The sequence below is a fragment of the Convolutriloba macropyga genome, chromosome 5 (assembly GCF_964194025.1).
Source record: "Convolutriloba macropyga chromosome 5, txConMacr16.3, whole genome shotgun sequence".
Lineage (NCBI taxonomy): Eukaryota > Metazoa > Xenacoelomorpha > Acoela > Convolutidae > Convolutriloba > Convolutriloba macropyga.
In genome coordinates this window covers 40,715,625-40,728,894 of record NC_134472.1, presented here as the reverse complement: position 1 = coordinate 40,728,894, position 13,270 = coordinate 40,715,625, and the positions used below count along the sequence as shown (strand labels likewise).

General features: G+C 35.1%; 1 protein-coding gene across 1 annotated transcript in view; it reads left to right on the top strand.

The window, feature by feature from the left end:
- LOC142340014 (chymotrypsin-like elastase family member 1) overlaps window positions 1-10,761 on the top strand; it is a 390,215-nt gene extending 379,454 nt beyond the window's left edge. The window contains exon 3 of the mRNA XM_075390410.1: window positions 10,175-10,761. Within this exon, the coding sequence (XP_075246525.1) occupies window positions 10,175-10,682 (508 nt within the window). The 3' untranslated portion in view covers window positions 10,683-10,761. The remainder of the gene's footprint in view (window positions 1-10,174) is intronic.
- Window positions 10,762-13,270: the final 2,509 nt, after the last annotated feature.

Genomic DNA, 13,270 nt, shown 5'->3' with positions numbered 1-13,270 from the left:
CTTGCTAAGCATCACGCTCCTCAAGAAAAGAAGCTTAGTATAGTGTGCACTATATGCTTGGAGGAATTTCCAAGTTTTTATTCTCTTCAACAACATAAGAGACGGAAACACGGAACATCGACCAAAGTTGGAACCAAACCCAGCGAAAGCTTGAAAGAAGTACTAGAGTCGGAAGAATTGGATAAGAACAAGGAACAGTTACAGCAGGAACTTAGTGCCTGTCAACACTTCTTTGACAATACTGAGATGGAGAATGGGAGACATAGAGTATTCAATTTTAAATTGTCGAAACTTGATCCCAGCGAAATTAATGAAAAACTGAAGGAAGTGTTTGAAAAGCTTAACTGCGCTGCAAAAAAAAATTTATCTCTGGGATTTATTTTACGAAATGTTGACACAGACGAATACCGATACTTTTATGCTCATGAGAACAACACTTTCTTTGAGAAGTCTCATTTACTTTGTTCTAAGGGAGACTTAGTCTCACTTTAGGATAGAGTAGAGAAAATGGATTTGATTGAGACTTGTGCTCAAGAAAGGGCAAACACAAAATGGCGGTATGCACTAACTACGAATGTAAAAATTTTCTGTGCTCTTCTCAACAATGGGATGTTTAGATACTGTTATACCTGAACAGTTGTTGAGAAGAAGAGATGTAAATTGTCTTGTTACGAATGGATACGGAGAAACCTACAAGGACTACCTTTGCTTGTTTAGAGCTGTGGCTGTTCACTTGTATGGATCAGCTGAGCTGGAAACAAACGCAGCTAAGTGGTTCAGTGACTTTCTCCACGAGTCTGGTCATGACGCAATTAACTTTAGAGGAGTGTCAATGGATCACCTTGTGTTTGTTGAAAAAGCTATAAAACACAACATTTTCATTTATGACATTGACATTGAGGACGGGGATTTTGTAGGTGAACTTGCTAGAAGAAGTATTGAGATGTACGAGAACAACATTAATCTACTGCGCTACAACAACCACATTTGCTATGTGGATGACATCAACACGTTCTTTAAACGATTCCGCTGTCCTAATTGTGATACCTTTATTAAGCGTGCTGGTAATTTCCACTGTCACGTGAAATATTGTAAAGATAGGATACAGCACATTTATCCGAAGAGTGTTTACACTTTGAGAGAAACTTTGTTCGATAAACTTGACGGTTTTGGAATTGGATATGAGGAAGAACAAAAACTGTTCAAAAGCATTAGAAGAACTAGCTAGCAGAAGTAAAGCAGAAGTGTTGCAAAAACTTTCCTCAATTGAAAATGCAATTAAAACCAGAGTAAGTTCTATTTTCGAGAAGCTAAATGGAAGGAAAGATGAGAGTACTTCAATGTTTGAATTTCAATATATCGAAGAAGACGAAATTGATATGTCGACTCAATTCCTCCAAATTCAGAAAAATCAACTTCTCGAACTACAACAACATTTTGAACGTTATGTCAGCACCTTACCTGTATTTGGATTCGACAGCGGGAAATATGATCTGATTCTTATCAAGTCTTATTTACTACCCTACCTTATTCACGAGCGCGATATTCAACCAACGGTTATTAAAAAAGCTAATCATTTTGTATCCTTTAAATTTGGTGATGTTCAGTTTCTCGATATTCTAAACTTTCTTGGTGGAGCAACATCACTAGATTCGTTCCTCAAAGCTTACAAGACAAATGAGACCAAAGGATTTTTTCCTTATGAATGGTTCGACTCGCCAAACAAATTGGATGTAACTTTCCTTCCCCCTTACGAATGTTTCTTTAGTAAGTTGAGAGATCACAATCCTTGGAGAAAGAATTTACGGATTTCACAAAATTGTTGAATAGTGGACTTTCCCAACATGAGGCTCTGAAAAAACTTAGGTTGAAGGTAGTGCCCCCCTCGGGATTTGACAACTACAATTACTTGAAAAGTGTGTGGGAGCACGAACAAATGACAAGTTTTCAAGACATTGTCAGGTGGTATAATAACAAGTATGTTTTCCCGACACTAGAAGCGATGCAGAAAATGATGGAATTCTATCATAACAAAGGGATTGATATGTTAAAACTGTGTTGCACACTACCTAATTTAGCAAATATTTGTCTACACAAATCAACTAATAGCAAATTCTATCCCTTCGTTGAAGCAGACAAAGATTTACATGATAAAATACGCGAAGATATGACCGGCGGACCCTCTATTGTGTTTACTAGAAAAACGGTTGTGGATCAAACTTATAATCGAAACACAGAAAACATTTGCCAATCAATTGTGGGTACAGACGCCAGTCAACTTTACCCATTCTCAATGTGTCAAGAAATGCCCACTGGGCTTTACACTAGATGGGAGTTTGATTCAGACTCTCAGAAGTTTAAAGCTAGACAAAATAAACCGAGGAAATTTGAGAACATGGTTATGTCGTACGTACAATCTCAGCGTCCTAACTGCACTATTGAAAGCTACTACACAACTGGAACTCAGAAAAAGATGGACTGCTTTAATGTAGACGGATTTTGTGCTCACTGTAAAACTATTTTTGAAGCAATGGGTTGTTGCTTTCACTTTTGTGCATGTCAGGAAGCAAGAGCAAGCTTGTCAGAGGAAGAGACTCAGAAAGGAACAAAGAAACGGGAATACGATGAACAAAGACGAGAGTATTTGCGAAACAAAGGATATAAAGTTGTTGAGATATGGGAATGTAACTGGTGGGAAACTGTCAAAGGTGATGAATCTGTAAAAATTCACGTGAGAAACAATTTCCCATTCAAGCTACCTCTGATTCAAGACTCTCTACTTACAAAGATAAGAGAAGATAAACTATTTGGTTACATTCAGTGTGATCTCGAAGTTCCAGATGGGTTGAAATACAAGTTCTCGAAATTTCCACCAATCTTTAAAAACTTTAATGTTAGTCGAGCAGATATTGGTGATTATATGAGGGATTATGCAATTGATAACGATTTACTCAAGCAACCGCAACGCATGTTAATTTCAAGCTTCAAGTTGGAGAATGGAACAGTCATAACACCTTTACTCAACTTTTACCTTAGTCTTGGGCTGAAATGCACCAAAATTTATCGCTTCGTTCAGTACACACCCAAAAAATGCTTCAACAATTTTGTCCAATCGGTTGTTGGTGCTAGAAGAGTTGGAGATGAAAATCCGGAATCAAGCGTTGTAGCAGAAACAATGAAATTGTTAGGGAGTAGTTCCTATGGTTACCAAATCATGGACAGAAGCAGACATACAGAGACAAAATACCTGAACGATGAAAAGACACACAAAGCTATCAACGGGAAATTGTTTAAGAGACTTAACCCTGTGTCAAAAGAACTATTCGAAGTCGAACTTGTAAAATCAAAAATTGAGCACCGTGAACCGATAATAGTCGGCTTTTTTATACTTCAGTACGCAAAATTACGTATGTTGGAGCTTTATTACAATTTTTTTGATAAATTTTGCGATGTCGACAAATTCGCAGAGTTAGAAATGGACACTGACTCCTTATACTTAGCTCTAGCACACGATAATTTGTACGATTGCATTCGTCCCTCTAAAAAAGCAGAGTGGGAAGCTCTGAGGGAACACAATTGTGATGATTCTTTCAAAGCTGATGCTGTACAAAATTTCTTCCCTAGAACTTGTTGTGATAAACATAAATATAAAGCACGATAAGCGTGAGCCAGGTCTGTTCAAGGAAGAATTTAGATGTACTGAAATGATTGTCTCTGTAGCAAAACATATTGTTGCTACGATGCCAAATCGGATAAGTACAAATTCAGCAGCAAAGGACTAAACAAACGAACATTGGAAGAGACCGGAGATGGACCATTGGAAAAATATCGGCGAGGGATGGAAGAAATCATCAATTTAACATCTACAAATAGAGGATTTCGGACAATCAACCACTGCGTCGCTACCTATGAACAAACAAAGAAAGGACTCTCATATTTTTATCCTAAACGAAAAGTGTTATCTGATGGAATTCATACTGTACCCCTGAACTTGTAATATATTTAATCAAATTTCATATTGTGAGCGCTCTCTGTTGTGTTTAAAATTACTTATAATGTACTTGATTAATACTGTGTCTGTCTTTTTGTACCTTCATAATTCATTCTTTTAAAAATTTTCAATTTTCTCAATTTTAGTGGATATAACTAATCTTAATACATTGCGGTGGATATACCTAATCTTAATTCATTGCGGCGGCTATACCTAATCTTAATACATTGCGGCGGCTATACCTAATCTTAATACATTGCGGCGGCTATACCTAATCTTAATACATTGCGGCGGCTATACCTAATCTTAATACATTGCGGTGGCTATACCTAATCTTAATACATTGCTGCGGCTATACCTAATCTTAATACATTGCGGCGGCTATACCTAATCTTAATACATTGCGGCGGCTATACCTAATCTCAATACATTGCGGCGGCTATAACTAATCTTAATACATTGCGCTGGTTATACCAATAAACATGTTGAAATTTAACTGCGAGGGGAATTATCCGTTAATTCCCGCTGCCTGTACAATTCCCCGCCTGTACAATTCCCGTGCGCGCTGTCTGTACAATTCATCACCTGTACGTGCGCGCTGACTGTACAATTCCCCGCTAATCCCTAAATGACCTCTAAAATCACGTGATAAGTGGCTCCGGAAAATCACCCTGATCTGCTCCTACCTTACTACTCACACCCTGGAACACCCCTAGATTTATCCCCAATCTTATTACATTACTGTAGAGCCGCACAGAAAAATTAAGCCTATACCCTATCTTAATACATGGGGTCTACACCCCCCAGGAGACTTGCTCACCCTATTACTACTCAGGATATAGCCAAGCAGTAATAGTTAGTTGCAAGCAGTGGTATTTAAAACTACGTATATTTAATATCGATTTAGGGTTTTTGAGATCTGGGTGTAAATCTATATAACTACCAATAGATGCTTTAGTTGGTTCAATATTTATCTAAATACTTCTTAATCCGAGAAGTTCGAAGTCAGAGCCATAGCCTTCATATATTTCTTTTTCAAAGTTCAGCCATTGAGTGAAGTCTCCATTTTCATATATTGCGTTATTATTAAAATAGTCAGTGTTGAAAAATGTTTTAGTAGTTTTAACTTCTTCTTTGGTTCTCTTTTTGTACTCACACTCGGTTGTGATCTTATATTTAAAACTCTTAACTTTACGAAACTGGTAACAGTTTTTAATTTCTTCTAAAGAGTTATTAATAGCTTCATCTATATCTTCAATGTAATTTCCAGCTTTCTCAGTAATATAAAATTATTTCATGTTCTGGCTAGAGGTTATATCAAAGTATTCTGTGTTTTCTCGATACTTGCTATTATGACTATATGAATGAGAACTTAGAGCTAATTTATTCCTAAATTCTTCATGACATTCTTTTCACTTATACTTAATTTTAGAGTAGATATTGTCGTTGGGTTTAGTTTTAGTTCTAATAATATCCTTAGGTTCAGATTTAGTAGATGGTTTGACATAGATAAAGTCTCCATCCGAATCATACATTTTCTCTAGGGTTTTAGTTGAGGCTTCAGTTTTAGTTGAGGCTTCAGTTATAGCCTCATCCAAATCAGAATCAAACATTTTCTCCAATAGTTCTTTATGTTTGGGCTCGTATGATTGATGTCTGTATAGACCCTTCTTTGTTTCAAAGGATAAATTACAGACGTCGCAGAAGTTGATGACACTAGTATTAGTTGATTGAGACATGATATAATTATTTAGGGAAATAATCGAAAAGTAATTTTTCGAAAAATGAAAATGAAATGCAATAAGTGTAAATATAAACCTTGGAAAGAATGTTGTAATAATTGTAAAGAATTAGAATATTCTTGTTATGTATGTAAAAATATGGTTAAGGTGAAACATTATATAGAACATTTGGGATATCATTATTCTGATCCTGATCAAAATCTAGCATGTAGTATGTGTAATGTTTATAAACATATATCATTATATAGATTTAGAAATAGGAATTGTACACTATGTGTTTATCTTCATAGATATACATATGGTCATACTAGAAATCAATTCAGAGAGCATGTTTATAAGTTTAATATTCAAGAAGCTATTTCTTCTTCCTTTAATTTATCTATAATGTAGTTTTGGGTTTTCACTGATATATCTGCGAGGCAGGTTCCCTGATATTTTAGATTTAGACTTTTTTTCTGAGTTAATACCAGATTTAGAATAAATAAAGAGTGAAAATCACTCTTAGAGTAATTCATAAAATATTGATTGATTTTTGATTGAATTTAGAGCTAATATGTAGTAGTGGATAAAACAAGGAAACCAGCAAGCAGTAAAATTTGGCCCGATTCGACATGCGCGATTAGCGTTTGGAGAAAGGGTCAAATTTTGCTGGTGGCTGGTTTCCTTGTTTTATCCACTACTATGCACCAAAGAGTTAAAAAAAAGTCAAGAAAAATAAATTTCCGTATCAAATTGTAGAAGTATTTTTAGAGAAGCATGAGCGAAACCTGTTATTGTGTAAATCCCAAACTATCAAAAACCGAATTATTCGTTTTTAACGGTTCGCAAGTTACGTTTGTATTATTCATTGGAACTGTAACAACTTGTACTTAGCTAGCTGTACTTGAGTAGTTTTCATCCTACGTAATTTCGTTTCAATCTGTCTCTTAAAATGTTGGCGACAATTTTCAAGCAGAATGAAAGATGAGAGCACCAATAGAGAGCACCAATAAGAGCATTTTCAATTTCTTAATTCAAAAGACTCAAAAGACTCTGAAGTATTTTCCCTTTCACAAAAAAAAATTTTGAGAAAAATATTTTAAGCCACCATCTACCTCCAACTAGTAAGTACTGCAATCAACTTGGTCACCCTTTCAATTTTGTTGGATCTGATTAATAATTGGGGAGCTAAAATGTCGGAGAATTTCGCGGGATTAGGCCAACTGATTTTGATTCAATGCCGAATTCGATGACAACAAAAATACATAACAGGACAAAAAATACATGATCTTTAAAAGAATTTTCATCGACCAAACAAAAAACTAGACCTAGATTGTTCAATGAATGGATTGGAAAATTCATTTAGAAAAACAAATCCAATCAAAAAAGGATAAAAGAGGAAAAAATCAGGGTCAGCTTGCCGCATGTGGAGCAAGAGAGCGAATGTTTGTTCAGACACAATTTTCTCACTCAACTTCCTATTTCGGTGTGTGACCAAAAACATAACCTCTGTTCTTGTAGAAATATTAACAGGCCATAATCCAACTGAAGACATCTCATTTGTTAAAGCAGTTGAAGAATTGAGCGAAATTGCGACGACATATCCGTCTCAAAGAAAAATTCAGGAGGAACTTGATAACTCAGCCTTTGACAACTTGTTAGGAAAACAAAGTTCAATAAGGGAAAAGCGCGCTTACAATCTCTTTCTCTACCGCAGTCTGGTTCCTGGTTATCCGCAGCCCCCAGTCCAGCTCTGGGAATACACCTGTCTTCCAATGAAATCCGTGTTACTCTCAAATATCGACTGGGTATAAAATTGTACGAGAACGAGAGAAAATATCGTTTTTGTAAATCTGGGATTCTAGATGTAATGGGCGACCATGCGGTGTCATGCCATGGTCGCGGTGATATGATCTCTCGTCATGATCGTATAGGAGGCAAAATTATATCAGCTTGCTCGGGAGCTCTTTTGACACCCATCTCTGAACAGAAAAGTTTACTACCCGACTAACTCCAGGCCGGGCGATATCTTCTTACCTGTATGGAATTCCGGTCAACCAGCAGCTTTAGACGTTACCTTCACTTCTCCCTTGCAGTCAAGCTTCATTATAAATGCGTCGGAGAAGAGTGGATTCGCTCTGTCAGCTGCTGAGGACAGGAAGTACGAACAGTACGCCCATAATAGTAGTGAAGTCGGAATTCAATTCATTCCTTTGGCTTTCGAAACGTTTGGAGGATTTTCAGAGACAGTTCGTAAGACCCACAAACGAATCGCTACTCTGGCTGATAACAAAAATTTGCAGCCGGCGGGGTTGTCGGTAGCCTTCACTAGGTTATCTCAATCAGTCTCTGTTACAGCAATTCGGGGGTCTGCAATCATGCTCCTTGCAAGGGATGCGAGATTATAGACACATATGAAACGGGAGCAGATCTTTGAATCCTTGTTTCAGAAGTTAGGAGGCGAATCGGCATTGAATATTGTGTCATCCATGAGCGGGGACAATCTATAGTGATAAGTTTTTGACTCACCCAATGAGTGGGGAGCCCAAATTTAATGAATTATCATACTAAATGTACCTCAGTGGCGGGTGAAATGTGATTGTCCAGAACAGGACGCTTTACCTCAAACAAGTTTTCCAAAAACGAAACTATTTTGATTGCATGGGTTGAACTGATAACAATGATCGTTGATCGTTTATGAACCAAGATTTTCTACTTGAATTTGGCTTCAAAAATCGCGAAATTCGATGTGTGAACAGATCTTACAAAAATAGCACCAAAATGCATTTCAAATCCTCTGAATTGTAAAAAGAGTTTGGATTTGTTGATGACTATGCAAAACGCCATTGTATCCACTCATTTCCCGGCCAAATTGCTACGGCTAAACTTGAGGATCCGGTATTGCGAGTAATGTGTATTTGGTAGCACCAACGGTAAGATAAAAAAATATTTTTTGAAATTTTGAAATCCATGATAAAAATGCGCAAAATCACAATAAAATGGTTCTTTTTTAATTTTGTTTGAAATTGTGGAAAATTTGTGGTTTTATTATGGATTTCGAAATTTTTTTTTTAAAATGATTTTTTTCTCATTTTCTCTTTTACCACTGGGACCACCATATACACAACACTATTGTGAGCGGTAATTCATCTGTTGGCCACACCATTTAAACTAAGACTTTTTGTTCCACAAAATTTTAATAAAAATTTCTCAATTTCAGGATGTTTGCTTGAAAACGTCACTCTCACTTCATTTTTTGTTGAATTTAATGAGACTGGTGGCTTAAAATGATCCTTAATTTGGATCAAAGATCTTGCTGGCCGACAAGATCTTTGATGGGAAACAAGGATCATTTTAGGCCACCAGTCTCATTAAATTAACCAAAAATGGAGTGAGAGTGTGATGTTTTCGAGCAAATATCGTGAAGTTAGGAATTTTTTTACTACAATTTTCCATGAAACTCACAAAAACCTGCTTGTAAACGAAAAGAACACCACTTTTGAATACTATGAAATATGATAATCCCATATGAGATTATCCCATTGTCCACTGTCAGCTAATTTTATGTTTCGGATCCTTCTCCAGCTTCTCAGCACTCATTTTCATTGTCTCTTTTACGTGTCATCAGTTTTTAGGAGATTGTTGAGCTCCTTTTTTTCCTGTTTATTCAACCATTCTATTCTTGGCACAAAAATGCTTTTAACTGGGAGACACTTTTGGCCGGCATCTGACCATCGCATTTGAAATAATTTTGAAATGAAAATTTCTTCACCTGACAGCATAATGTTTACAATGAGCTTTGCTTCGGTTAGGTTTTACCTCGGCGCAGTAGAAATGCCAGTATTTTAACCAGGGGGGGGGGGCTGTCCCCCCCCCTTCGGTACAATAACTACTCCTACTAATAAATTCCTAAAATTTAAAGTAGTCTTCAAATGGCTCCATTAAAATTGCAAGGCTTCTTTCAGTTGAGTGTGTGTGTGTGTTACTTTTTACACTAATTTCGAGATTTTGTTAAACTGATGTTTAATTGGTTTACAGAAGTTCGTGATTCATTTGAGCATCTGTTAATCTAGCAACACGAGCAACACTATACATCCATAATGCGAACCAAAGGTCTACAATTAAAACATGGATCAACATCACGTACGTTTCTAATTTATCGACCAATGCTTTTCGATGCTTATTGGTTTCACACGGCCTGCCAGCCTTGTTTCAATCCATGAAAAAATCGATACGGTGAAATTAAGTTCACTTCCATTTATGGAAAAGTTTTAGTCACAGAACTTTCATTTATGACAAAGTTATAGTTTTACCAATCTTTTAAAACTTTTTTGATTTATGAAGTCAATGGTCCATAATATGAAAGTTAAAACTACGATTAAAAATACGATTAAAACTTTTTGTCAACCCGGGCAATTTTTTGGTTGAAGAGGGTACATCATTTTATAAATGCATATTTCAGCTTCCAGATGTCCGAAAAACCACTTTACGATGTTGCGTTACTACAAACTTACAGACTTTTCAAAAACAATCGACAACTAAAAATATGTGAGCAAGACCCACACCTGGGCACAATTCTGGGCGCAAGTGGCCTTGGGTCCATAACCTCTTCAACCAAATCCCTCCATAGCAGCCAAATTGAAGAGACATATTTTTACGAATCAGTGTTTGAAAGCCCAACCGAATATAATTGGATGTCCTGTCGTAATGACAACATATGTGTTGAAAAGTTAATTGAAGAATCCAACTTATGCCCAAGTGATGTTGGGGATCCGCTACATTTGTTCATATGTGGCCAAGGCCCAGTGCCCTGTTTGTATGGTATTGCTAGCTACTTTGTGCCTTACTTTGAAACAAAAAACGAGATGTCAATTGAATGCAGGGATACTCCAGTATTTGCTCGAGTTATTCCTTTCAAACAATGGATATTGAAAACGATTTCTGCCAATCCCCATCCGTCAAAACCCTAATTCAGTTTTGATCATTATTTTTTGTATCTCAGTTTCCTTCTCATAACGGAAGTTTTAAAAAATATATTTGTTTACTTTATTTGTTCACTTAAGCCTATGCTCTATTAACAGAATTACATAGAATTCAAAGCTACAAATTCACGAAAGTTGTAATGAGAACCCAAAAAACATGTCAAAAAATCTTGCTGGCGTTACACGCCCTAAATTCTCTTGTACCAATGCAACATCTTTGGTACTGCCAATACTCCATGAGCAAATCAAATCTTAAGTCCCGCAGCACCGGCATGCAGTAGTTCCGTGGGAGTTGTTCTGAGCTCGAATTCGACTTCCAATTCGGAATTCCGGTTCCTGCATCAAAATGAGTCTATATACAAATTTTCAGGTCAATCCGACATCAACTTTTCGAAAAATTACTATTTCAAAATTAAGTTCTATTAACCCTTACTTGAAAAAACTGATTTTGTCGGCTTTAAAAAAATAACAATCCACCTAAGCCCTTCTTTTTTCTTGGTACCAAAATCAATATAACAGAACACTTATTCGTTTTGAACCTAATTTCACCCATATATTTCATTTCTGGTGGCCAATTTTTACCTCAAATACTTACTTTCAAATGAAGTTATTTCTGTTGTTAATAACTTGAGGGTGGATGGTTCCTAAGGGGCTCGGTCTAAATTGTAAATTGATTCCAAATTTGGATTTCCTGCATCCAAATTAATGTATCTGCAAATTTTCAGGCCAATCCGACTTCAACTTTTCGAGAAATTACTATTCAGTACACTTATTCGTTTTGAACCTAACAATTCCTATTTGTTTCATTTCTGGTGGCCAATTTTTACCTCAAGAACTTCAGAAATTTTCAACTTCCGGTTTTAAAGCTTGGTGGTGGATGTCCAGATTGTCCTGGAAAATATACCAGCCCGAGAGAACCATTTGGTGTATGTGCCATTAAAATTTCGTTAATGTCTGCTTAATTTAACTACCGAAGGGTTTTGAATGCACTAAATAATACCACAATTCACCAATCTAATATTAGCACCATTTCCAAAGATTCTCCAGTAATATCATTTACAATAAATTGAATCGGACGATATGATTCACGTATATTAAATTGGTTTTTTTCTCTACTGAGAATGATATTGATATCAATATTAACAGTATTCATAGATGCTAGATTATTGTTTTATATTTTATTATCTTACTTGCACGTATATCATTATTATAACCATAAGTTTTATCTAATTCACCATTTCATTTTCAAAGGATTAAAAATACTACGCGAGCTATAAAAGATCACTAAAAAGTTAATTAAATATAAAGATGAAAATACATTTAATTTTAGAATGATGAAACCAACACAAAGATTTAACTGAATATTTAATGAAACTATACTCAATACTTCAAAGTTAGGTTTACTTAGATTATTTGTTTAAAATTCAGTGTTCAATTAAATTGAAAGAGAAACAAATATAAACGAAGTAGTTTTCAGGTAGACTGGAAACATGAAAAGATTCACGGATGTGCTCTGCAAAAGAAATAACACTGGAGCATGTTTTAGCTGAATTAGCTCAGATAATAAAAGAACAAAAGATAATGTTCTAAAGGAAGCTGTTAAGAATACACTGAAATGTAAGATAAAGGTTAAAGAGAAATTATCTTTGATGTTGATTATTTAATAGCATCATTACTATGGTTAAGGAAGAAAACTATTAAACCTCTAAATACACAGCTGATGAGATAGTTGATATAAAGGAATTTTAATAAAATTCATATTCACTGCTACAATATAACTGGTAATTAGAATAATGGTATGAAAACTGAGATTTTTTACTCATTCAGTCTAACTTAACCACCAGATTATATGCTACTTTTTCAACCAACAAACGTTTTACATCAAAACGTAAAAGAAACAATAGAGTACATGGAATTTAGTAATAAAGGTGAACATGGAATACTATTTTATTATAATGGTGATGTATTAACTTTTACTTTACTGTTATTATAATACCAATTATAATATCAATCATAGTATCAATTAGCATATTAATTACAATATCGATTATATTAATTATTATAATGTCAAAAATAATATCATTTAATTTTATATAGTATTCTTATCTTGAGACATTCCTATAACAATATAATTATAAGATTCTCTCCAAACTTCATCACATAGACCAGCAAAATTACCATAATTTATCTCAAGATTATTAAAGAAATCATATCTTGTACTAATAATCTTAACTTTTCGTTCAAGCAATATAAACAGATTACAATTCTCCCGAACATTTTGTCTATCTAATGAAAATAGATTCTGGTTAAGATATAACATATTGCATTTATTATGTCTACCTTTACAGAAGTATTCGTTAATAACTGCCTTCTTAGGTCATCATAATCAAACATCATGGGTTTCTTAAACTCAGTTGTTAGTTGGTCAGGTGAAAGTAAATCCTTCACATCTTTAATAATTTCAATATCCACAAAGCTGCAACTTGTTTGATCGGCTTTTGTTAACACTTTCAACAGCTTCAAACTGATCACCAGTAGGACCAACGATATATATTAATTTATCAAAGTATAATATA